The sequence below is a fragment of the Sturnus vulgaris genome, chromosome 7, assembly GCF_052056855.1.
Source record: "Sturnus vulgaris isolate bStuVul1 chromosome 7, bStuVul1.hap1, whole genome shotgun sequence".
In the NCBI taxonomy this organism is placed as follows: Eukaryota; Metazoa; Chordata; class Aves; order Passeriformes; family Sturnidae; genus Sturnus; species Sturnus vulgaris.
The window spans coordinates 25252459-25279869 of record NC_142249.1 but is presented as its reverse complement, the minus strand read 5'-3'; the positions used below and the strand labels follow the sequence as shown (position 1 = coordinate 25279869).

The window sequence follows — 27411 nt, the reverse complement described above, 5'->3', positions numbered from 1 at the left end:
ATTATTTTCACCATACCATTCTGCCAAAGATATAAACAGGATGTAAAGGTTCTTAAACCAACCCTAAAGACTCACTTCTCATTTCCTGCAATAACATATAACTATTTTTTGCAGAAATCAAGTGCCCTGATACTAGCTGCAAGCATTTATTTGGTTCAGCAGAGTAGCTAAACATAAAATGATCCCCTAACTCCTCACTCATATTCTCACCATTCCTCACTAATAAGAATTAGCAAGTAATTCTTATTTGCTACATCAGAATCATGTACTGCTTTAAGAATGCAGAGTTTATGTGTGAATTCTCAGTCAGACAATGCTGGTCAGGAACTTGTAACAAGCTACCTTTGGGGAAAAACTACATGGGAACTCCAAGGTCTATTCTGCAGTGATATGAAGTAAGTTTGCAAACCTTGGCACAACATAATGTGCAGCTTTGATGCACATGTACAGAATAATGGTGGAGGAAACAACAGTAATGAGTCTCACTAAGACTTTAGCTGACTGCCTTAAAACATAGTACTGAAATAATTAATAGTACTATGGCTTCTGACTTATTGGTTAATTCTTAAAAGCTGCTCACTAATTCTTAAGTTTAGTCATTAAATTAACTCAGGAAACAGTGTCTTCCAACTTCCTGCCTGCCTATGATTACTCTCCAAGAGACACAACATGCTTCTGCCACAGAAACTCAACCTCTCCCTTTCTAACCATTCTCTTCATTCAAAGTAGAAGCTCAAGATTAGACAATACAATCAATGTTCTTGGACCTAAATGTGTGGCGATGGGAAAGAAAAACAACCTGAAAACGAATGTTTTGAATTTAAGAAACCATTATCCTGAATAAAGGACAAAAGGGAAGGAGATTATTTTAATCATTACACTTTGTTTTCAAAAGCCCATTTCTAGTCTATTTCTCAAGAGAGGGGATACCTCCTCCTTTCTTTTAGAAAGGCATGCCAGCTTACTGGACTATGAAGAATAGGCAAGGATGATCAATCTGTATCATTGCTGTACCTTATTACGGAACTGATGCCAGCCTTTAGGGCAACCTCCACTGACTGGGCGGTAACTGGGATCATGTTTCTCTAGTAGAGAGGCATTATTTTTTTCACAAATGAAGGGCAGTTTCACATTACAGTTGACTGGATAGTCTGCAGAAATAGAAGTTTTAAAATACAGTTATGGTAATGTCTATCACACTCCATTTGCTATCCATACTTTATGACGTGACAAAGACCAATCTGAAGGGAAATCCTTTTTGGTGCAACCACAGTGAGGTACTATGCAATTGAAAGCATTAAAAGTAGCAGTAGACCAAAAGGCAAGCATAAATAATTTATATCAGACAATACACACACAATACAGTACAATATTCAGATTACAGATCCAGAGTCTCATTCTTACTTCCAGTATTAACACTTTGTATAGGCAGAGTGAACTTGAAAACAGAATATTATTGAAAAAATATATTTTTATATGAGGACTAAACTTGTATTCTGGCAAAGAGGGCATGCCTGAATATTAAAAAAGCCAAAATGAACCCTTCAACATCTACATGGAGAGCATCTGACCTGCACTGCTTTACATGACTCCCACAGTCATAAATGGACTGACTTCCTAGTCTAGAGCAATTTTTGGCTAACAGAGATAAAAAAAGTTCACACCAAACAACTGAATAATAGGGAAAACGTGCTTCAAATGGAAATGGTAGAAGACAGGAGGAGCTTTTTCTTCTCTGGAGGCTATATATTTTGCTCAACATAACAGTTTTGAAAAAAGGAAGTAATAAGTTCAAGTACCAGGTGGCTTTTTCACTACTTTGTCTATCTCTTACAATATGAGTAGTTAATTGAATTTGTATCTTCAGATATGTACACAGTTGCAAGTACAGTTAACCTCTCTAATGAACAGCTCTCAGACAAACTCCAGAGGCCAGAATATGTAGCATAAACACAGAAAGGTAGCCACCAAAACCAGATTTCACCTAATTAATTTGTGTTGCAAAAAGAGTGACAACATATCATAAAAAACTTGTCATTTGAATTCAGGTTTGCCTCTGGTGATTAAGAAATATTACCATGGCTTCTACCATGAAGAAGTAACAATGATTCAACAGTCAATCAGATTATCATGAAGAAGTCATTCACTCCAAATTTGGTATCAATTTGTATTTAATAGAAGAGTTTGGTTAGAACAGTAATTACTACTTTTTTTCTTTTCAAATAAACGCAACAATAGCAGAGGTGGTGAAAAAATAAAAACAGCCTTACCTCTATACCAGCTCTTTCTGGAAATATACCAGCAATCTCTCAGTAATCTATCATGGAAGCGTGGAAATAACTGTAAACTAGATATAAATATTTCAGAGTTAATCTCCAATTCAATGTGACCTTTATGGAGAAACTCTGATAGCAACAATGTCAGTGCAAACAAAAATTTGGGTTATTAACTGTTTCTAGATGCCCTACACAAACTAGGCTAGAAATCAATATGTGGTAGGTTCAGCAGTTATGTATCGTGCCCAAATGAACTGTGTTGAGATGTACAGAATGAGGTTATTTATCACCATACTGCAATCACAGCACTTTGTCAGGACAAGTGAAGGGAACAGGAAGTCGCCTTGGCTTTTTTTTCACAATAGTACATTGCTATAGCATTTTGGAAAGTGAGGGACTTTCCTTGTAAGAAGTCAGTCAATCTTCTCTGCAGCCAAGAAGGGAATGATGCAAGATTTGCTGTGAGTCATCCCAACTCTACAAGGCTATACTAAAAGCCCTCCGAGACTTTGGCATTACCTAACTAGAAAAGTGATGTCTTACGCCAATTTCCCATTCCCTGTTCTTCAGTATTCCTCAATCAACAGACCGGGCACTTTTTTTTGTCAGTTCTCCAAAAGTTAACAGAACATAGAAGTTGGCCCAAAACCCCAATAAAAGCATTTCAAAGATCAAGGGAATATTTTAGCACTAGGATCACAAATTTCAAGGATTCACACAAGACTAAGATGCCTAAGCCAAACAGACCAAAATCTAGAGGCTCTGGTAACACACACAAAAAATGCATTACTAACTCAGTTACAATAAAATTACTATGACTTAACTACTCTAGTCAACAATTCCTAAACAGCACAAAATAAAGCTTACACTAAAGCATCTCATAATTATTCTACATACGGTGAATGATAGCTGTAGCCATAATCGATAAACTTCAGCCACCACTTCTGTTCGCTGTTTGATAACTGTGAAAGTAAAGAGCAAAACCCAATATTTTACAACCCACAAAGAAAGAGCTTCTGACTCTATCAAAGATGAAGTAATGTGAAAAAATTAGTCACAGAGGTACTGAAACTTGACATGTTTTTCTCAGATGCCTTACAAGAATGTACTTTCATGCCATGAACAACACAAATCCCTTTCAATAAAGCCTATCAGATCATTATGCATTTCTAATTAAATCCTCTCACCAGGTGAAAAACTATATGCTGCCCTGTGCACAAAATTAAGAACCTGAACAATTGTTAATGAAATATTTGCAGACAATGGGATGCTTGCATGGTGGTCCTGCTATCACACTTTCACCATTCACAGAGTTTTGTGGTTTTTAAAGGTGTTAAACCTACTTGTAAATTTAAAATTCTTTTACCAGACTGTCATTAAAATAATTCTCTTTTATCCCATCTTTTCCTTTTAAGTACAATTGAAAACTGAGGCCAACAGGAAAAAAAAAGAAATTAGGATTAACATTTTCTTATATTGGAAAACTTGGCAAGTAAATTTCCCTGCAATGGAAAGTAACTGTAAAATACCGCCTTACCTTTTCTATTTGAGATAGTATTGTCCTGAGTTTTGGGTAAGACTCTATAGAGGCTAAATCACTATCATTTTTTTGACAGTAGAAAATAGCTTCCTGGTAGCTCAGGTTTTTATCTGGTACAAACCACAGCTCTGCTCCATCAACAACAAGTGGGGCTCCATGAATTCCAATTTCATCTACAAAAAAGAAATACCACATCAGTAAAAAATGAATTCTGTAAAACAAATCTTTTCTTTTTCTGAACGTATTAAGAAATCTCAATTTGACACTGGAAAGAGTCAATGCTCTGCATTTTGAATTCTCTCAAAATCAAATTCTATCAGTCATAACCTTTCCTGATATGAAATAGGTATTGCAGTAGCAATGCAACAAAACTAAGAAAAGATATTTAGTATAAACAAACCTACACACATAATGGAAAAATACAAAGGAAGTCCAATTACCTGGTATATACCACTCTGGTGTCTTTGGAGTGCTACCTGTCCAGAGGAAAAAAGGAAAAGTCACTGAATTCACCTTCCAACAAGACTGTGGCCACCAATAATAGAAGTGATGGTTAGTACTCATACTTCTCAATATTCATGATGAAAAAAAAGGAGAATGAAATCATACACAGGTTTAATAGTTTAAAATGAGCTGATAGAAAATTAATGGGAGTATTGCATACCTCCATCTTACACATCTGTGGTTCATTTTTTTTTAATCTCTCAAGGATGAAAGTGGTATTTATACCAGTATCTTACCCCAACAATAAAGTTTCATCCCAAGACATCTTTTAATCAACAACCCAAATGAAAAAGTCTAATTACATTTCATACTGCATAAAAAAACTGGATCTGTGCAGATATGCCATGCTATTCTTTCGTATTCCTACTCCTCTGTTTCTCAACAATGAGGAGCTAGTACACCAGTTTTACCAGAAGAAGGCTAGATCGCCTAAGATTGAAGCCAACTGTACACCCAAAATATTTGTGGTGATTTAGTTAAAAATATCACTAAGAAAGAGTAAGTCAAGTCCACAAATGCTGCAACTCGGTGCCTTATATCACCACACAAAAAAACACTTCTTACTTCGTGGGACTAGAAAGAACATGAGAGCTGTGATACTGCATCCTCCTCAGGGTCAGTTTCTGATCTGAGGTTTTATTTGTTTGTATGTGACATCAGTGAGACATTTCATGTACTGTCATCTTAGCAGTTCAGAGAGGAAACAATAAAATATTGTCCGCAAAGTTTCTATTATAGGGGAGTAATTACAACTCATTGTATTAAACTCTTTATATGAATGAATGAATGAATGAATGAATGAATGAATGAATGAATGTAATTGCAGTTTACCTTTTGTTATCTGGCAGACCCATTCAAGCTTAGCTTCACAATCAAAAGGCCTGAAGTAAAATTCCAGGTCTCTGCCTTCATGGAAGTAAAATCTCCAAAATGATCTCCGTGAAAACTGTGAGGTCTGCATACAAGTAGAAATGGAGAACCGAGTTAGGACAGCATAGGCCTTTGAAATGTAAAATTAAACTGTATTAAAAAGGTTCTTTGGCAAAGTTGGTTTATTTTACTGTGTTGTTATCACACAATTTATTTTGCAAATAAAAGAGCAGATACAGCTATAACTTCAACTGTAACTCTCCATGTTCGCTAATGCTGTGAAGCAATTACATAAAGGGCTTAAGATCAGTCTACATACAAATGTCTTAAAAACCTTTTCTAAAAATAATGTTTCTTGGAGTTTTTCTAGTGCCCAGCTTCTTATCGATGCTTATTATTAAAATATCTATTACAACTTGTTCCCCTGAAATGATTCTCATTTCTACTGAAAAGAAGAAACTATCTGAACTGGCACAGAAAGAATCATTCTTATTTAAGATTATTTCTTACAATCACGCTTGAAGAACAGACTTCACTCTTGCTGTAAGTAAGAGTAAGGAGAATTTTTTTATCATTTATTGAAATAACATGTCTATAACTAACAGGGAGGAAAGTTACTATGTTCACAGTATTCCCGTCAAAGTGCTCTCCTTTGTCTAAAATTCTAGGAGCTCAATGCTGACCAGCTTCTCAGTCTGGGGTCATGAACACAGGAGACACAAATGAGGGAAATGTGAAGAGAAAGAAAGGGATGCAATTATCCTTTCCCCCAGTAAATCCTAAAAGCAGAGGTGGTTCTATTTAGGTTAAAAGTGATGGTAGGTACTGCAAAAAGTCAGATGATACTTCAGAAAAATTAAAGGCTATTTTAAAAGTCATGCCATCAAGACTAAATTAAAGTACTGAAGAGCTTAATCAGGAATCAAGCTGAGGTCTGACATTTGAAATTAGAAACCAACAGAGCACATACAGTCTATTTCACAAGTAAGCAAGGAAACACACACAGTAAACACAAACACATGTTCTGCCCTGGCTACTGCATTCCCCTTCTTCAGGTTTCAAACTTTTTCTTAGTCTGTAGTTAAGAAAAGTGAATATAGATTTTTACAAGTTACTGGTAGGGCTCTCTGTGCTTTTTTGTTTTAGACTTCATGACACATCCTTAAGAATTATATGTAATATAAAAGAGACCATAGTACGGCATTATGCAACACAGAATAGCATTGTTACTGAAATACTTTGTAATTAAAAAGGTTCAAAAGAAGTCCTATGAAAGCTTATCATTAGCACGGTACTTGGCTCATAAAAAATGCTTGATTAAGGGGAAGTTGGTAATAGGTGCAGATTGATACTACAGCTTTTCACTATACTAAGAAAACATTTAAACCTAATTTCAGTATACAACTGGAAAGAGTATTTTTTCCAAGTACTTCCAAGTAAAAACACACATTATTCAAAACCTTGAAACTAACCTTTAATGCAGCACAGTCTCTTGTATCATACTCATCTTCCAGATAGTCGAGTGGCATAACAACGCTGGTTACCTACAGGATGATGGACAGGGTGAGAGAATCAGCATTTGATGCTTTGCTGTGGCAATCCCAAGAGATAAACATTTAAACCTGGGGCCCACTATGTTTACTACTGTTAAAATATGTGTTGAATGGCAGCTATTTCTTCAGTTTTGAGTTTGCTTTTGGGGGCGGGAGGGGGAAGAATTCACAATTTCAGACAATTAAAACAATTACAGTGAAGAAGACATTTTTGGAAAAGTCTGACATAACACGGAAATGAGCTGATAAACCCTCCCTTCTATCGTGGCACAAAGACACCTTGTTCTCTCCACTAGCTCTTGAATGTTTACTACTACATTTCTTTATTCTTTTTTTTCTGTTATTATTTCTGAAATAATTTTTATATAATGGAGACGGAAATCAGGTTAACCTTGTTAAAGATATGTTTTTAATTGGGAATCTGCTTGGATGGCAGCTCTTAGGTGCACAATCTTCTTCTGAATTATTAATCAGTTAAAAGACCTGACATATTTTAATTAAAATATTTATCAATTTACTTTCAATTCAGTCCTAGTTGGAACAAATCAGTATGTGACATTTCCTGGTTAAAACTTAACTTACAGGTTTGTTATCACTCCATTGCCAAGTTCCCAAAGAATCAGGACTCCTCTTATTCATTCCAATCCAGACCCATCTGTCATTGCTGTAAATAAACAGATAAAATCTTATGCCAAGTGTATGGTTCAGCTCATTTAATAGGAATACTGACCTGTGGCATGGCATTTAGGACCAAGCAGCAAAACGAAGATTTTACTATTGCAAGTCGTAGCAGTTCAAAGAGAAAAAGACATAAGGACTAGGACCTCTTCTGTACAGAAGAAAATTTAACTAAATCAGGACATTCCTTTGTGGGCTGCATCACCACTTCATCAGTTGTCACTCGACATAATGGTCTCCTTTCTACACTTTTCTTCCAGAATCACACACGGAGTGTTTATATGGTTTGGTCCCCTTTCTCTTGTCCACCTCGGGCTATCTCTCAAATACCATCAGGCTATCAGCTCAAATACACTCTTCTCAAACAACACTAAAGCTTCTACTCAAAGAACTGGCATATTTCCCTTAACTTTCTAAGTGGTATAAACACACTAAACATGGGCACCTATTTCAATTATGCATAAATGAGGCTTAGACATAAATCAGCACCTAACCTTGCTGACTTCAATGGTTGCATGAACAAGTGGCAGTAGAAGTTTTAGTCCAGTCAGAACTGTTTTTTTTTTCTAGATTTTACTTCTTCATTTTTCAAAAGCAACAGATACTTAAATCTAAAATTTCTTATTTCCAAGATACAAAATTACCTGAAAAAAACAAGTTTACAATGTAAATACTCAAATCTGCAGTAAGAACTTTTACCATAGTCTTTTGCTTATGACTCTAAAGATTCTATAACAAAGTTAAAGTTGCTAGTCCAACTGCAAGGTTAGTTTTGTACTGAAAATTCTCAATGATTCAATTTTGTGCAGGGTACTGAACTTTATAACTCACTCCACTACCCAGCCCAAGAAAGTCAATAGACACTTTTCTGAATGACAGTATCAGCTGGAAGCAGTAGAGGGGAGAAAGACCATGAGTTTTCTATGAAATCACAGACTGCATGAAACCCTACTGCAGAAGAGCTGTGGGAAAGGCACTCTCATCAAGGTGGTCTGACAGCAACAGTAAAGCACTGATACCACATTACTGCATCAGGAGCACTATCCCATCAGAATGCATCAAATACAGAGAAGGAACACAGCACATTTGAGGAAATTAAGGCCATTAACAAGGATTAAGGATTTTCTTGTCTAGTTCTCCCAAAGAAAGACTCGGAAAGGATAAAATTATTCTTTATAATATTTTAGGAGACTAAATCTGCAAGAAGAGGAGTGATTAGAGCAAAAAGAACATCACGTCTGAGGGAACCACAACTCAAAAATAAATTTAAGTTCAAAACTGGACAGGGACATCTGACCAGCAGAGGTCAGAGTTTGTAAAAGGCTCCCCAAGGATAATACTGACAAACTCAGTGATTTGAAGCCAGAACTTAGAAAATTTATGAAAATTACTTTATTACCTGGAGGGATGGACTCAGAATCAGGCTTTGCCACTAGCTTTCCACATGTATCACCACAAAGATTCTGAATAGTCTGAAAACACTGATGGTGCAGCACCAAGAAACAGCTTAACCCAGGGTATGTGAGCTAAGTACGTGAAATCCAAGAAGGGCAACAGTATTTTACTTGGTAAAGTTTTCTTTAGGAAGAAAAGTATCACCTGTCAACAGACCTGATTTTTTTGTTCTTTGTTCTCAACTCCAGCAATAGTTTTCTGACATTGGTGAGACAGTGTGATCACTCTAGGGTGATTTTATCATACTGATCAATCTTTAGTCTTTCAATGATACAACTAAGGAGCTTTTAAAGACCCTAAATGGCCCATATGACTGCAGAGGGAAAACTATGAGCCAAACATTCACAGCTGTCAAGAAACTAAGCAACTTTTGGCTATTTGCCTCTAGGACTTTATTTTTCTGTGGCTGTTCTTCCAGTTAAGTAGACCTCCCTTCCTAATTGTCACCTATAGACTTAGTGCAGTTTAAGCAGTTGATCACCATAAAGGAATATCTACTAAAAAGAAAATTTGAGACACTAATTTCAAAATGATTTGCAGTAATTACCTGAGGCTCTAGAGCAATTGTTCAAACTTCTTCAATTTGTATTTGGCTATTATATAATAAATAAATTAAAAACGCAAATTGTGCCATGTCAAGGATTTCTCCAGCTTATCTCCCAGTTTACAATTACTAGCCTGCAAACAGAACAATGTTTTCAGCTGACTGGGCTCTTACACATTAATGTACCTCTTTTGCTTCTTTTGGAATTGTTCAGACATGACCATGAGTAATTTAGTAACTGCTACACTACATTTGACAGTACTTTTAAGCTTCAGTAAAACCTTCTGATAACCTTCTGAAATTCTACTGTCATCTCATCACAGGAAAGAATTCCATCAACTATTTAAGACAAAGATGAATTAAGACTCTCTATTGCAATTAAGCCTGCAGCAAGGAATTTGCTTGTGTTTCAAGTATCTGTCTCCTCATTGCAAAGCATTTAAAATTGATTCTGTGGACTGATATCAAAATGGATTTATTGGTGACAAGGTATTCTTTGAGCTACACTCCTGGAACTGTCTCTAAAACCCTGAAGTATCCTGAATTTTAAACTAAAACATACGTACAATTCGTGATTTACAGTGGACTCCACACTGATTGACACTGAAAGACCCTAAAACTAGCAATAACTGCAGAGTACTGGTGGTTTTTCTTTTACACAGAGCTAAACATTCATAAAAGTCAAAGTACTACAGGAGCGAAGAAATACAGTTCAGATTGTGGAGGGACTATAAACGTGAAATTTTTCTGATCATATTCTAACTGCCAAAATAGAAAATTATTTTATCTGTCCTTTATGACAGCTCCAACATAAGATTAAGAACCTAAGTTTTTGGGGCTTGTAGGTCAACCTAACTCTTGACAAGAGGTAAGGTGTACATCTGGGCCAACTCCTTAATGATGCAATTTAAGGCATTATTTAATCTTAGGCAGTGCTGGCCTAAAACTGCATGAAGCCCATCTGGCCACCCTGTAACAGGCTACTGCACTAGCTAAATCACATCCTGCTAATTACGTGCTCTTGAGTGGAAGAAAAGAGAAACTGAATGCAATTACTACAACTTGCATCTCAGCTTTATTGCTGTTTTGGCTGTTCTGTTAAGGTGATTTTTTTCTTTCAAACTCAAGTGTTTGTGAGGCTTTCTAGATTCAAACCAATTACAGCAGCAGAGCTGCTCATATAAAAGGCAACCTGGATTTCTTTCCAGTAAGGCATCCTTGCTGAAATGTTACTTCTAACCAGTCCAAGTTATTTCTCCTCCTGTGTCCAGCACTGCTGCCAGCTATAAGATGCAGAATGCTCACAAATGCAGTCCAAAAGAAATGGAAGTAACTGAACCGGATCTGTTCTGCCTGTATCATGTCCCAGAAAACCAAAAGAGGTTATCTTCTATTTCTTCTAGACAGGGGAAGGCTGGCAGGCAAATTTTATTTTCCTTTCCAATGGCAATAGCATGACTTGGCTGGAGCAATTCTGGCTCTTATTTGACTCTAAGGTGGAATCTGAGTAAAGAACAGAATGGTCTAGGCAAGCTGCCCTTTTCCTGGTGAACCAAAATGACTCTTGCTAACATTTAAAAACAAACAATTCTCAATGAGTCACCAGAGAACTGTGCAAGGGGAAAAAACCCGAAACCAAGAGAGTTGAGGTGTGGCTCCTTCCCCAAGCTGAAATGAATGCACTGGATGAATGCTTTAGGTTGGAGTTTGCACTGAGTAAATACAGAGAATATGAAGAAAGTGCATGCCAGTACACTCCAGCAGCAAGTCACATCTAATATCACCTTAGCGTGATTTCTCCCAGTTAGCCAAAGTATTTGTTCTTGGTGAAATAATTCACATGGTTTCCTATCTCCTATCTCAAAGGAGCTTGATTTTTAGATTAACTACCCTTGACATTTGACCTCCAAAACATTTTATGTAATCAACACCTCTGAGTAATTTAAAAGCATAACTATCTTCAACAATTCATCACGTTATGTAAACAAACATTATTTAAAATACCTCGGGCAATAACAACTATGTAGTATTTCAGTTCAGAACATTCTGAAGTGCTGAAAAAGGGGTAAGCCCAGAAAAAAATACTGTGTTTTCAGTTGTATTTGATATGAGCAGTTACTGCAACACTGACTGCAGAGTCAATTTCTACCAGGCTCCATATATTGCCCCTCATTTTAAGTTCTGCTGGAATAATATTGAAATACTGGGACTTTTCATATTTCAGACCAAGTTCAAAATTTCTGAACTATGGGAAATGCAGGAGCATTGTGTCAACTGACTTCCTCGAAAGACAGAAGTCTCCACCTTTAAACTCCTAACAGAAAATATAATTAATACCTCAGACAGTCTGCAAGCTGAAAAGCAGTTCCAAGTACTTGTAGGAAAACAAAATGCTACTTCTCTTTTCACATTTCATAGTAGATTGGGTACACTAAAACAGAATTCCTAATTGCAAAACCATCTAATAAGGTCTATATCTAGAAATATTTTGTGCACTGATTTTTACTGTGGGACTTCAGCCAGTTTAGCAAAGGAATCACAAATGGCTTTTACACAAGCTAAACTATCTATATATAGAGCATACAAGTTTGGTTTTGTCTCTTATAACATAAACACTGAGTAATTTTCATGACTCGTGCACTTCTGGAAACAGTTCACTAGTTTCTCAAGAAGGCACCTCTTCAGTCATCAGGTTTAAAAATTTAATCACAGTGTTGTATGCTGGCAGCTTCTGCAATAATCTTGATTTAGTTTGTTGATGAAAAAATTTACATCACAACTGGCAGCATTTAAGTAGGCAAAAGTTCTGAAAAAAACAGACTGTCAATCAAAAAAAAAATATTACACAAGGATCTGACATCACAGCAATGCCTAATAAATCTTTGCAGTGACAGTTCATTTGATTAAAAATAAAGCTTTAAACTCATAAATTATTTAGCATTAAATCTGTTGATATCAGAACACTCAGCACACCCATCTAATGCCCATATAGTGTTGGTGCAGCTATGCCAAATAGGATCTGTGCCAACCAGATTGCTGGACACTACATTATTCACATTTTCAAAAGTTAGCACCCAGTTTAGTCAGGACGCATTTCATGAATAAAAATGAGATGTATCTGAAAAACTGAAATAATAACTCATCTCTAAAGAATGTACTAGTAAAGAATAAGTACATTTACCATCTAGCTGTGCCAAAATTCAACACAGAGAAGGAAAAATGCATTATAACAGACCTAGATTTGCTTTGAGCATCTTCCATTACATAAATTTCTCTTCCTGTGCTGCCTCTAGCAATGTGAAATATTTGCCCAAGCTGTACTCCCTTGACATTTTCCAGCAAGGCAGTTCAAATGCCACATCTAGCTGTTCTGTGGGAAACACAGTTGTCACACACTATCTCATATTTGCCATCTGGGGTCAGCAGCAGCATTTGTGATCCACTGCAGAATCAAAATTTTAGAACATGGATAGTTTGTTACCTGATTATTTTTCTCAGGATATAATGAAGTGCCTTGATTTCTTCTGAGTGGCTAAAACTAGGCAGATGGCCTCCAAGGGCTTCACAGAACCTTTCTGCCTCTTCCCAGGTCCTGGTTCGGAGCACTCTTTCACTGTGGAAGAACTTCACAACAGCCAAATGTCAGAGCAGAAAATGATACATGAGGCAGTATTTTTAAAACACTCCTGTTCTACTAAAATATGGCCACCTGAGATTTAATAACTGGTATTTCCATAGTGAAAGAACTTGACTTTTTAACAGTTTTTCTTTCAGTTTGTTTGACAATAGTCAGACTGAAGTTTAACTAAATTTGTTTCAAACACAACCTATTCCACATGACAGACTTCCTCTGTTTTTCTTTACAAGATTTTAGAAACCACCAGCCTGTTCATTCCACAACTGCAAGTCACGTTACAAGTTTTAAGAGACATTGTTCTTTCCAATTTATGGTGAACTACAAAGCCTAATGGTCACTGAAACTGGGCTCTCTTAAGTGCTGTGTGTGAAGAAAGTTCTTTGGCACACCCTTGGCTACCTGTATGCATCTGAGGTACAAGTTTGGCTCACACACCTCAGCTAACATAGCCACTTGATCTCCTTGGTTTCAGTCCAAGACAATTCCCATCAGCTGGATGTCTCTGCACAGACATGCTGCATTTGGTCAACAAATCTGCCAGGGCCAGCTGTCATGTCCATCAGCTATGGGACAGCTACGATGCACAGCAGCACAAGCTGATCCCTTTGGGATGCTTGCCCACAACCTTGTTATTCAAGCTGGGTTTCCCCACTTCGCTACATGAGCTGTTTACAAGAAACAGATCATTGCAGACACCGAGTCCAAAAATAAAGAATAAATTATCCAATGAACAGCCTCAGTTTTAACTTAATTTTTAATAGTAGGGGAAAAACCTGCATTTTTAAATACAAATTTGTTTAGTGAAACAGCACAGCTGCTTGTTTCCACTACTGCAGTCAATCTGAATCCCTCTCCTGGTGAGGAGCACCTCTAAAATGCCCTCCAGATCAGCAGTGGCCACAAAATGGCACCTGATCACTCACTTCCTCAGGGAGTAATGAAGACAGTAATGAACAAGTAACATCAAACAGGAATAACAACATTTTACCTTGTAGCAGGCAAGGCCGGATCCATTGTGCCACCCAGGGGGACAGGGATCAGTTGGCTTTGGGAGCACTTCTGGCTCCGTGGGCTTCCCAATATATTTTTTGCATACAGAAAATGCTTTAGTGGTTTTACAATCCTTAGTTTCCCACTTTCCAAGAGAATTTCCACTGGACATGGCCACACATCCTCCTGAAAACTCTAAAATTAAAGCCACCAAAACCACATTTAAAACCATTGGCTGGTTTTCAAAAAAACCCTGACATAATTGTGAACTACTACATTTTTGCATGCTTGGAGTTCTGTAACATGGTACTCCAGTGCTTGCTCAATGTAAAAGGACAGTATTTTTATATGATTTTTAGTTTTCAAATTTACCTGGTTGCATGGAATTCCAGTTAGTGTACGTCACAGCTTCAGGTGTTTCCCCATTCACTGTACCCCAGGAATATATTCCTGACTGGCTAATATCCTGCAAACCAGTCCAGAAGTACTTTTCTTCAACTTTGGTGTGTTTTCTAATTAGACTATTAATAAATTCTTGTTCAAATCTGAAAATTCAGAGATTAATCAGAGTCAATACTTGAATGATACCAAACTACTCAGACAATTAAAAAAACAGGGATATTACATGAGTCAGTTCAAGCAGTCATCCAGGCAGTCCCATATTCAACATGGGGTCAGCAGTCTGGGAATTCTAATACTTCCAAGAAGGTTTCACATTCTAGGTTTACCATTGTCTCATCGTGGAAAATGTGGCTTTCTAGTTCTTGGCAAAAGTAATTCTCTCTCTAGTTTTTCTTTATAAACCATTAGTTATCATACAGCAGTTTTCATCTCTGATTTTATCTCCAGGATTATATTAAACCTGCTCATAAATTACAAATGTGCTTTACCTGTTCATCACTGTAAGATTGCACTGGGCTCCAAATGAAACTTCCATTTTATCAATCCTGTAACAGTAGTTTCCATGTCTCTCCCATCCCTAGTTAGCGAACAAAAAACACATTTATACAAAACGACCTAATTTAGTCATTACCTACAGGAGAAAATAAATCATTGCCCAAACTGGCTGGTGCCCACAAGCTGGCACAGCATATACAAGAAAGAAATGCACTGTGTCACACACAAGGTCCACAATCATCAACTCTCAGATTCACAGTTGCAAAAAATAATGCAGCCACAGGAATAAAATACACCACTGTTTTAGCTTGCCTGAGCAGAGTCTTCTGACCACCATGTGCATTTAAAAGAGAAACACAAGGGCAACAGCCCAGTCCTATTCAAAACAATAGGAGTTTTGATGCTGTTCCACCAACGCCAGGATTCAAACAAGAATACAGGAAGGCATACACCAGTCTTTCTTTACTTCTGAGAAAAATACTTGATACTGAATATGTGCGAACTTACAAAATATCTCTATTATTCAAACATTTCTCTCCATATTTACACTGAAATTTCACAAAACATTAATGTGTTAACTCTTTTCAGCCTAGCAATGCCACTGGTGTCTAAACAGCACAGAAAGCTATAACTCTACACGCTGTAAGTCTCTGAAAGACAGAGTAAAAAGGTCACATAGAAAGAAAGATACAGGGTAAACATCTTTCCTGTTGCAAGAAATATGCCACACAAAATTGAACCAAATAACTCTGAAGTAGCTGGGAATGTCATCCCAGGCTAGTTTAAAAGACAAAAGCTTTATTTAAGGCATAAGATGTCACACTGTAAAAAAAAAAAAACAAACAAAAAACCAAAAAGCCCCCACCTTTATTCAAGACATAAAAGAAAAATGATAGCCAGTGAAGTGTAACAAACCTAATCCCAGTTAACAATCTCTGCACATCTTTATGTTGCACAGCGCTTATCCTAAATTTTAAAACATAATTTGAGCAAAACCAACAGAACAAATGGTGGTATCATTAACATTTCTTCTTTTAAATAAGTAAATAAAACACAACCTCTACTGGGTCCAAGCTCATAATACTTTCACCAATAAACAGACTGATCATATGTGTAGAGCCTGCTTAGAGAACGTGAAATTTGGTTTATGCTATATAAATGTCCTTTTTCAGATAAAATGTTTCACAGACTTTACTGAACAGACAAGAAAGAAACGGAAGTAGATGAAGTAAGTGATTTTAATCTGAGCCAAATGACAATAAAAGAAATAGAAGCTTCCTATTACCTCTTCCAATGAACAACTTTCATCTGATTTTGTTTCATTCAAAATTTCTCCTTTTTTCTTGCAAACATATTTCAATTTTTCTTCACAGGATTTGACCCTCCACTGTCCCAGCTGTGAGAATAAAAGGAAAAAAAAACATTTTAAATTCTAAAAATCTTTCCATTTCTATGTTTGCAGGGGCTGTTTCCATTGGCGAGAAATACAAAATGCCTCTAGTATAGATTTTGGGTGGGATGCCCTGGATTATATGCACAGGTACATGTTTGGAAGGGAGAGAGAAAGCTGACACATAAGGAGATGGGAGGATTCTGGATCACACCTAAAAAGGAAAAAATAGGCCACAGTGGTGCCAAGTCTCTTAGATCAGGAAGGGAATGAGTGCAAGAGGTGTGCTCAGCTTAATGTGGAAGTAGCTCAGAAACAGCTCAGACAAGTTGAGTGCAGCTCCAGTGACAGGCTGATGACACAGCAGGCAAATGCATGCTCCACTTTTCTAAGGAATCTGCAGGATGAGATAGAGTCTGCTCCCCACTCTTAGTGACCTCCTTCCTTCACCAACACCCTTTTTAGAACACTCCATCCTCAGACTGGGTGACCCAAATTGGTCTGGGAGATGACTGAACCCAGATTTCCCTTCCTTCCTACCTTTCTGCCAGAAATATGCAAGAATACAGTAACCCAAAATACAGAGTGACAAGGTCAACTGTCTGGCCAACAACGTGGTTATCTCAGAGCTAAGAGTAATTTCTTCCATTTTTTGCAGTACACAGCTACAAAGTTCTAGCTAAATAATTTTAAGAAATTTGCTTGTAGAAAAATGCATTTTAAAGATTATTCCAGAAACAGACCAGCCATCTGCTTTATCCCCCTTCTTGTCTTTCACACACACTAATGTTGCCTCTACTATGATGAAAAGATACAAACCAACAACTAAACCCAACACTCAAGGTATACCTACCTTGCCTGAATATGACACGCAGTTAGGAGTGCTGTTAAAGGGAACTTTTGGCTCATTCTGATCCCAGTAGGTAAAAACCACAGGCGAGTTATCTGACCATTTGAACAAGGTTGGCACATCGTCATTCTTGAGACCCATCCACATTTCCTCTTTAGCATCTGTAATTTAAAATTAGCACACATTGTCCTTTCAATATAGCATTCAAACTCATAAGAGAGCAATGTGCTGTCAGCAAAAATAAATTTTTTATCATACTGCACAGCTGTGAAAAATACTGTGCAGCAGTATAGTGATATTTTTCTTACAGTGAGAAAAGGTATTTGACACAACCATAAGGTATGTTTATTTCTTAACTTATATTCATGACTATCAGTAAGTTTCACAGAGAAGGAACAAACAGGAAAAAACCCAACCACAAACCAACAGAAATAACGAACACACAAGCAAAAAAAAAAAAAAAAAAAAAAACAACAAAAAAACCCCCCAAAAAACCAACAACCAAATTTACCAAATTTAAAATGTAGGCAAAGACATAACATCAAACACCATGGATACTATTTACTAGTTCAGTGACTCAGCAGTCAAAATATTGACCCAACTATCTACTATTCTCTTTGAATGAGCAAATTAAGCATAAAGTATTAAAAAACTAGAAGTAGGTTAGCCCAGTAAATAAATAAATTAACAGACTGAACCAGAACAAGTCCTAACACAATGGGCCTGGATCTGCACAGCAACATTCCACACTAGCCTGAGTACAAGCTCAGCATTAACACCCACACTTAAAAGCTAGATGTTATGACAACTGTATACTAGAACGTGGAATGCAGATTGTAATTTATGGTGTGCAGCACTTGGTGCTTGACCTTCACAACTACCCCAACTTACCATTATGAAGCTTTGTAACAACCAGTTCAACATCTGCTAATGAATGAATACTGATGAGGTTACTCTTATTTGCTCTGCACAGCTCATCTGCTGCACTCCAAGGTGCCTGGTTGTTTATCAGCATGTAGCAAAAGCCATCGTGGGGAAGCCAGCCGGGATCACAGCGAGTATCCAAGTGTCTCCAAAACTCTAACAATGAAGAGAAACAGAATTAGAGCTTTTGTTTTACATTGCCTAGTGCAAGGGGTTGGCTTTAAAGTCAGCAGCACCTTGAAAATAGCCAGAAGGCAGCAATCAGAATGTGTTCACATGTCTTCAGGGCTTATGTAAGAAAGGGTCACAGCTTAGTCAAACAAATAGACTTCAATGCAGCATTAGGAGAACTCATAATATTTTGGGGCCATGAAGTAGATAGAAGGAGAAAGAAATTAGTGGGAGCGAAAGTAAAAAGCAGGACTGGATTACATTAAACCGGTCTCAGTGTAAGTGAAAGGTTCAAAAGTAAATGTAAGCAAGATTTCAAAAGCAACTGAAGACAAGTTGATTCATTGCAGGACAGAAGCACACAACTCAACAAATGCTTAGTTTTAATTTTTTTTCTTCTCAAGATTTCTAACTAGTTTTAATGGCTGCTGAAAAGGTATATACTAATAGCCTTTCTGGTTCAAAACACACTATAAAATACTCCAACCACAGGAATTTTGTTTTTTAACTAATAAAACACTATATAAACACACTTGTAATAGCTCTACATACCCTACTCAGGAGCCAGAGAACACACAAGAATTGTTAACTGACAACTAGCTTTCAGAGCATCACTACAAAATTTGAACCAGTTCAGTTAAATTTAAACTGATTACCATTTCTTCTTCAAATGCACAAACCTCTCCAGAGGGAGCTGGAGAGAATATGCCTTAGCCAGAGACACTCCACACCTCTTATCCTCTAGTCTTCCCTGCCATTCAAGGACAATTACCTATTAGCGAAAGCTTTTGCAGGAGAGCCCTGCAAACTGGGTAAGGGAAAAGCACACACAGAAGTGTGGACATGGGAAAGGTTGGACATTCAGGTGTAGATAAATGGACAAAAGCATGGAAGCAGTTATATGACATGGCTGGACACTGGAAACACTGAAGGCCTCTGTGTGTGTGTAGGTGGGGATAAAGGAATTATCTTGTAAGAGCTGTTGTAGGTCCAGTAAAGATTGCACACTGAGCAAACTACCAACTCTTGCACTCTGATTTTCAGTGCTTGGCCTAGTTTCAGAGGACAGTAAGGTTATTTGACTACTTCCATTTGAATTCAACAGTTTGATCTAAGACCCAGGTAAGTCCTTTTTTATGTTAATACACACCAAGAGTGAGAGAAACAGGCTTAAAGCAAAGATGGAAAGGTTTGGGATGCAACTGCCAGTTCCAGACTTCCAGTAATACTTTAAATAAGGCACAAGCCATTGAGGAAAATGTGATGAAAAGGGCAGGACTGCTGCAAAATGCTTTATGTGTGAATGAGAAAGCTGCAAAAAATGAAAATTGTTTGTGATGCATCATCTTGACACTGAAGAAACAGAGTTTGCTTCTGCTCTGCTAAAAAACCCAAAGCTGTTGTGAAAATGTTTTGGCAGAGATGCCTTAAAAGGCTTGGGAGGGAAAATAAAGACTCCGTAAGTGAACATTATATTCATATTAGCATACAAAACTCAAAAATGTAAACTGTCCTACCTGGAATGCTTGAAACTTCATTGAGTGATTTCTTGCAAGCATATGGAAGCTGAGTCCCACAGTGGTAACTCTGCCACTGACCTGAAGCAGCATTCATCACCACACAACTCGTCCCATCCAGTGGGGATAAACTCTGCATATCTATAGACAGAAGCAAATAAAAGCAGAACAGCACAACTTAACAAACAGTAAGGCAGTGACTGCTTCTGTTTACTACTGGTTTTCAATACAAGAATAACACTCTTTAGATAGTACAGCACCTTGTATTTGAAGAGCATAATTTTCATCAACTGAGGGCAGCTGTTCTAGCACAGGTCTCACAAAATGTTTTTTGTCACAGAGGAAGTTTCAGAATCAAGGAATCTTGACTTCTTTTCCAATGTTTAATCATAGAACCAGGAGGAATGTTCTATTTACAATACAAGAAACCCTTGGCTGAGCACTTTCCCAGACTACAAGTATCTCAGGGGAGAGCCATTTTTGCAGCCCTCAGTTTCCTTTGGCAGTCTGATTTCACCCTCACTCCAAGCACAGCTCTGCACTTTCTCTCAATGATAACCATAACCTTTACATTAACAGAAACCTTAGACAAGGCCCCAGATTTGAAACAGCAGAGACAATAACTTTTTTTTGCAGTCTTCAGCTTCCCTTGGAGCCCCTTTCTAATGGAACTTTTTACTTTCTTTTTCTTTGAGCCTCAATGCAAACACAAGCTGTGACCTACACAGAGCACCTCAGCTCCCCCTGTACTGGGTTTGTTCAGGGTCACAGAAAAAGGTTCAAGGTAAATCTCAGTTCTCCATGAAAGAGAACAGTGGGATGGGGCCAGAGTCCTTTCAGAGGGGTAAAGTGAAAGGAAAAGTAACAGACTCAACTTGCAGGTATCAAAGCTCCTGTAAGGCACCAGTAAGTACTTTCACAAGAGGGTAGACATGAATATGTCTGCCGTGACTGCAGACTAAATTATGCCACTATATCTCAGGACAGTGTGGCCTCTAGCTCTGCATTACAGTCCTACAGAGTGCTCACAGTTCCAGAAGGTGCAGTTAATAGTACAAGTAGCAAAGTTCTTAACCTTTCCAAAAGACAGAGTACATTTGGAAAATCCCACAGAAATTTCTTAGCAAAGCTATCAAAGAAGTAACAGAAACCGCTTCTCAACTTTTCACAAAATTCCAGTTCCAGCACTATTCTAGAACTAAAGGAAAAAAAAGAATTCCACTTTAAAAAAATCAAATTCAGCTTGAATAACAGAACAACATTAGCTTCAGTATTCCTGATGACTATTACTCTGGGATTCTCATATACACATAGATTCATGAAATATTTGTGAGAACATAACAAATTAATCCTGAAAATTCCAAACAGTCTCACTAATCTTACTAGCACCTTTGGAGTAATTAAAAAAGGTTTTTCAAAGGTTTTATGCTTATTTCATCTTCACCTTGTAACAAATTTAGGCAACCTTGAAGTTTAAAAACCCAAGTTAAGCTTCTAAGTAACATCAGTCTGTGCACAAACACAAACAATTGGAATATTTGAGGGAAATCAGCGTCATTCTGTCAGTGGGAGGAGAAATTTAGCAACTACGAAAGCTGTGGATACTTTACTAAAATGGACTTCAAAAATACTATTTAAGATTTACCTTTTTAGAGATTTATTAACCTAATCAGCCTTAAATATAAAATGAGAACAGAAAGATTCGCTGGCTAGGAGGAAAAGATGCTTCTGAAAATGGAACGAGATGGAAAAAAAAGTAATACTCGTTACTGTTGAGAATATTGTCCATACCATCAGAAATATCAGTACCTGGATGCCAGTTGAGAAAATTCAAAGGTTTGTGATCTGACCACTGCCAACCGCCAGAAACATCCAGTTGATTTAAGCCAATCCAGAAGATCTCAGCAATGTCATCTTTGCCTACGGATATATTTTTTTAAGAGAAAACAATTAGTATAAAATACTCATCCTTTATTGGTCTCCTCTAAATTAAAAATGCATTTGGAAATAGCAAGCATTTCAGGAAAGAAAGATTGTTACTATAATTGGACATGCAAACTTTCTTGAATTGAGGAGGAATCAATCCACACAAGCCTTCCCTCCCAATGTCTTCAGATGTTTCTCCTTTGGTTTTATAACTTGGATAACTTCTCCAGGCCAAGACTGAACATCAAGGAGGACAATTTCATAACAAGAGAGTAACACGTTGCTAAAACACCAACTGCCACTCTGGCCTGTATTTAAGATTTTGGGGACATTCCTCATTAACAATATGAACAACATCTAACTGTTATATTGAAATCATACAGATAAATTTAAATAACTCCATAAAATGAGATTAGCACCTTAGTTTTGCTACACAAATGAAAGCCAAAATACAATAAACTTTTAACTCAGAGATTTAGGACTGAAACTAAAGTTCGCCTCCACTTTATAATGATTTCCCAATATTCATATGTGAATAATTGCACCTACCTTGTATGTAACTTAATTCAGATGCATTTTGGATGCTAAGTAAATCTCCTCCTTGCCTTTGACATGAAAGATAAGCTTCCTTCCAAGAAAGAGCAGTCTGTGTATTAAACTGATAGCAATTTTCAGATCCTGGATCATGTTCCCAGATATCATGACAACCATCCTCTGTTTAAAGAAAGCAGAAGGTACTTGTAACTACAATTACACAGAAACACTATGAAAGTTTCAAAAGAAAAAGTTTTGAATTTATATATTGAGGGTCTGTTGATTTTTATATTGGTCATCACAAATACTTGCAATGTAAGCCAACGCTGCAATGAAAAAGCTTTTACACAGATTAACAGCCACACGAAGGTGGAGGATGTCTATTTAGAAACCCAACGTGCCTGGCTGTAAGCAGATTCCCCATTTTCCATCGCGAGAATAATCTTCAGAAGTGGCACACCATTTCCCTCCTGCATGCGTTTCATCCTGAATGCAGTCATGATGCCACACTTCATTATATAGAAAGGGGAACTCACAGGGTTTACCATAAGAGTTGCCATCTTTGGTATAAACTTCTGCAGGAAAAAAAGAAAATAAAAAGTAAATACATCCCCCTTGCTTAGATGTGGAAAGTACAGCACATCAGTGTTACTGCTTGTACAGACACAGTTAACCTAAATGCATGCAAATCACACTTGTGGTCTTAAAATACCATATTTTCTTGTTACAGATAATATACAGCAATGCCAGAACTGAAAGAAAAAATACATTGAGAAATATTTTTCTGTACTTTTTCTTCTGAGAAACAGCAGAAACTTGTCTCCTCCCTGGCAAGTTACAGATAATTCATCGCCCTATTGAAATCCAGGTACTTTGCAGAATCCTACAGAACGAAGACTCTTAACAATCAACATATACAGAAGAGGGAAAAGTTTTCACCACTTTTTCCAGCAAGCATGAGATTTCAGATAGAACTGGCTTCCATGGCAAGTGCACACACCACCATATCAAAGCTCACGGTCCAGCAGGCTGTGAGCTGGCAGCATGCTCTGAATTTGACTGTATAGCCTACCAGCAAAGAAAACATCCTCAAACCCTGCTAACAGGAAAATTCCCATCATGGTGAAGAGGACAGCGCCAGTTCTGAGAGAAGATGGTTGGTATTTCCTAATTAAATAGGTTTGCACTGAAATATGAGGCAGGGGGGATTTAAACCTGCTAAGAAAGCCACTCAGTAACACAACTTCTGCAGTTGCGCTGTTACTTTTTACTGAAAGCCTTTAATGTTTCTCTCTACAGCACAACATTCTATTGCTTTACTGATCAATCTTTTCACATAACTAATTTCAAGAACTTATTGGCACAGACATACTCAAAAAGCCCTTAACTAATAAAAATTCTCCAAAGTGCAAACTTACTTACCATGGTAGGGATACCAACATATATCTCTGGAGGAGTTGTTACTTTTCCACTGGTCTGTTGCATTTATGCTTGCAGTCACATAGTTATTCTTGATAGTCACTTTGTACTGAGATGCACCAACGATGGAAGCATCAGCACATCGCCACCACAGCATTAATTCTGAGTTACAATCGACCATTTTCAGCCGAGAGAGTGATTTGGTGAATATATCAAGTCCCAGGCACTGCTTGGACCCCAAGTGAAAGAGGCGATTCTGGGATACCCATTTCCATAAAGCTTCCCTTGTGTCCCTGCAGTCATCTATGACTATCACCGAGTTTTTAACTTGTATGCACTTGTTCTGTTTGTCATGGCGAATGGTAAAACCATCATTGCCTGTATAAGAAAAAACATATGGCTATGATTCAGTATCATTTTAACAGGAAGCTAACTTTTTAAACGGTAATCACATTCTGAGAAATGCTTTCAGAAAAGTACCACAACTACCGTTCTTATGTTAAACCACCTCTTCTGTAGAAGCCACATTCAGTGCATTTTCCTGCTCTTTAGTGAGTCTTAACTTCTGGGGGGAAAGAGCTCTTTCCAAGTCTTTATAAAATAAGGAGAGACAAAATGAGACTTCTAAGTCCAATTCTAGTGATAAGAATTCTTCCTCGATATTTAACATATGATGATTGCATCAGCCCCTGATTAACTTGCAGGCTTACTGGGTAAAGAAACTTGTCTTCATGCCTATCTGCAAACACAGTAACACATACAACGGACACCATAAAATATAATTAATAATAATCTTCACTTACTAAGAACTTTAGTTAAAACTGTGTATCATTTATGATACCTAGCATGAGAGGTTCACATTTGAACCAGTTTGTGGATGCAACTGAAGTACTACTAATTAATTGGCACTACTTCGAGGAGAAAGTTTTAGAATAAGTATCCCAACAAAGATAGCACACAACAGATTAGGAGTATAATTTTTAAAATTACGTAGGGACCCTAGTTTCATTTTCAGTTATGATTAGTTTCATTTTCAGTTCTGGCGTAGTTTGTGACTAAAGAGAAAAATTAAACTTGATAAAGCATAGTATATAATTTTAACAGTATATGGATCACCCTACTAATATAAGCTAACAACTCTGTCAGTGTAAGAACACTTCTGACAAGCAGCAATAGGTTTAAGCAAACCATGAAAAAATCCCTGAAACTACTTCTATGCCACAATGAAGATGGCTCCACAGTAGAGAACTTTCACTAATCAGGTTGAAATGGACCTTGGCTGTCCCAGACCCACAAGGCTATTATTCTGCTGCTTAAATAAGGAATCTGCTGAGTAGCATTTTGTATTTAATAGTAACGCACTGTCTATGTCACATTCCTACTGCGTTTTTCTGTTATGACTTACTAATAGGTTTGGCTGAACAGGAAGGAAAATATTCAGTGATGTTATGCAGTGAATTTTACCACTACTTCCCAGTATACCCATGAATTTTCCACTGTGTAAGTGCCAAACAGTATTTAAATAGTACCTAGCTGATCTCACCCTAAAGAAGAATCTGTAAGTCACCCACCCACTACAGTGAATTTTTTTAAAGTAGCACACTTCAACCAACTGTCCCTTTCAGCCTATTAAGACATTTTAACAACCAAACCTGCTTTTGTGGTATCCTTTAACCCTGTGCTTTTCCAGCACTGTATCTGCTTTTACTTTTTATTCTTCCCTCATGACTTTCTTCCTTTTTTTTTTTTATTTCTTGACAAGTCTTTAGCCTCTTCTCACTTCTTCTTTTACTTCCGCCTCCATAACCCGCATGCTGATACAGACTGGAAAGTCACTTCTTAAAATTTCCCTGGGAAAACTGCTGCTGATGTCTCACTAAATCTCTCTGTGCAGTAACTTATTAATAATTACTCCAGTTTAATGCTCTGGCCATGAAGTTTTAGTGACCTGTTCAGCTCCTAACCTGAGCCTGTTACTATCACAGGATACAAAAAATATGAGGGGCAACTTAGCCAAGAGCTCAACTTGTTTCCCGGAAGCTCAGACCAGACTAACGGCTTTGACTTACAAGAAATTGCTCAACGTGAAACTTTTCCACCTGCTTCCTGTTGAGAAGGGCGAGCCTCCTTCTGTGTCTCCCTGCGCATAAAGCAGCGAGTAACAGCGGCGGCGGGGCGCGCTGCCGGGAACTGCCCGGGCTCGGCTGATTCCCGTCCCCGAGTTGTCAGGCCAAAGGCCGCGGCCCAGCCCGGGGCGGCCCCGGCACCGCGGGCACCGGAACGTGGCAGCGGCGCCTTTCGCGACGCCCCAGGCCAAGCGCACGGTCTGGGAGGGAGCTCCGGGGCTTTTTTCCTGCCTTCTTCGCTTCTCCTTCTAAGTTTCCTAGGTTGGAAACCTTCTAAGTTTCCCAGTTGGACTTTCCCACCGAGAGCAGCGCCCGAAGGAGCGGCCGGGGCGGAAGGCCCGTCACACCGCCCACGACCCGCCCAGGCGCCCGACGGGGGACTCAAGGACCCTCTGCACCCGCGCCCCGCCTCCCCCCTCGGCCGGCAGGCGCCCGGCTTACCTGCGGGGTCCCGGCGGGCCGCGCAGCACAGCAGGAGCCAGGCGAGGCCGCAGGCGCGCAGGCAGCACCCGGCGCCCGCCATCGTGCCCGTCCCCGCGGCGCGCAGGCTGCGCGGAGCGGCCGCGCTGCCCGACCGGCCGTGCCCGAGCGCCGCGCCCGCCGCTCCCCGGCGCCGCCCCATTGGCCGCCCCGCGCGCGTCACTTGTTGCCAGGAGGAAAGCGGCCCCCGAGGTTGGGGCCAGGCGGGGCCGGCCCGGCGGGAGCGAAAGCGTGAGAGGGGAGATGAAGGGAAAAGGCGTAGGGGAAGAGAGAAAAAGAGGAAAAGTAAAGGTGGGGGGGGGGGGGGGGAATAAAGGAATTAAAAAAAAAAAATAAAGAAAGGTGGAAAACCCGAAGAAAAACTGGAAAAGCAGATCGAATTGTCGCATGGTTATTAAAGCTAAAACTAAAAAGCAAACTAACAACACCAAAACACCTTAGAAGCTCAACTGGGGGAAAAGGGGAACGCGCAACTGCTAGAAGTGAAGAAAAGGCAAAAGGTGAATAGAATGATCTAAAATTAACAAACACACTGAAGTAAAATATTTGAAACGGTACGAATAATACACATCACGCTGCGATCCTCGATCCTCTTTGGGCGCGGGGCCGTGGGCCATGCCCGAAGCACGGAGCGGCTGCTAAAATTGCAATTTTCCTTGCGGGGATGGGCAGGAGGGGATGGCACTGCGCCGCTGAAGTAACTGTTGGTGAGAAAAGTTTGTGGGTGGCTACAGGAAGTTACAGAAAACAAAAGTAAAAACATGTACATGGCGAGAACTAGCTGGCCTGAAGGAGGAAAAGAAAAAGAAGGGAAAACTGATAGAAACTATGTGAAATGAAATCAGTTTATAGCTACGTGCTGTCTGATTCAATGCTTACCTGGACAGGTTGTATAGCTCAAGCTCCAGCTGTTTAAAAAAAAGATTTTCAAAGTCCCAAGAAAAAAGCTATTATTTTTCCTTTTTTTTTTTTTTTTTTTTTTTTTTTTTTTTTTTTTAATTTGACTTGGAAGAGTCATTGTTCAGGGAAAGAAATACTAAATTTGCATAGAGATGGGAAATGCAATGTGCAGTCTGTTTTATATGTTTCCAGTGTGCCCATGTAGGAATGTGTACACCTGGGGACACAGG

At 38.4% G+C, this 27411-nt stretch overlaps 1 protein-coding gene across 1 annotated transcript in view; it reads right to left on the bottom strand.

Moving 5' to 3' along the window:
• LY75 (lymphocyte antigen 75) overlaps positions 1-26389 on the bottom strand; it is a 43617-nt gene extending 17228 nt beyond the window's left edge. The window contains exons 1-21 of the mRNA XM_014880863.2: positions 26243-26389; positions 23679-24053; positions 22658-22831; positions 22272-22436; positions 21606-21716; positions 19797-19937; positions 18076-18264; positions 17188-17345; positions 16230-16340; positions 14938-15026; positions 14420-14592; positions 14046-14242; positions 12902-13044; positions 7326-7407; positions 6663-6734; positions 5152-5275; positions 4257-4292; positions 3814-3989; positions 3174-3238; positions 2271-2347; positions 1015-1151 (exon numbers count right to left, since the gene is read on the bottom strand). Coding sequence (XP_014736349.2) covers positions 1015-1151; positions 2271-2347; positions 3174-3238; positions 3814-3989; positions 4257-4292; positions 5152-5275; positions 6663-6734; positions 7326-7407; positions 12902-13044; positions 14046-14242; positions 14420-14592; positions 14938-15026; positions 16230-16340; positions 17188-17345; positions 18076-18264; positions 19797-19937; positions 21606-21716; positions 22272-22436; positions 22658-22831; positions 23679-24053; positions 26243-26324 — 2877 coding nt within the window. The 5' untranslated portion in view covers positions 26325-26389. The remainder of the gene's footprint in view (positions 1-1014; positions 1152-2270; positions 2348-3173; positions 3239-3813; positions 3990-4256; positions 4293-5151; positions 5276-6662; positions 6735-7325; positions 7408-12901; positions 13045-14045; positions 14243-14419; positions 14593-14937; positions 15027-16229; positions 16341-17187; positions 17346-18075; positions 18265-19796; positions 19938-21605; positions 21717-22271; positions 22437-22657; positions 22832-23678; positions 24054-26242) is intronic.
• Positions 26390-27411: the final 1022 nt, after the last annotated feature.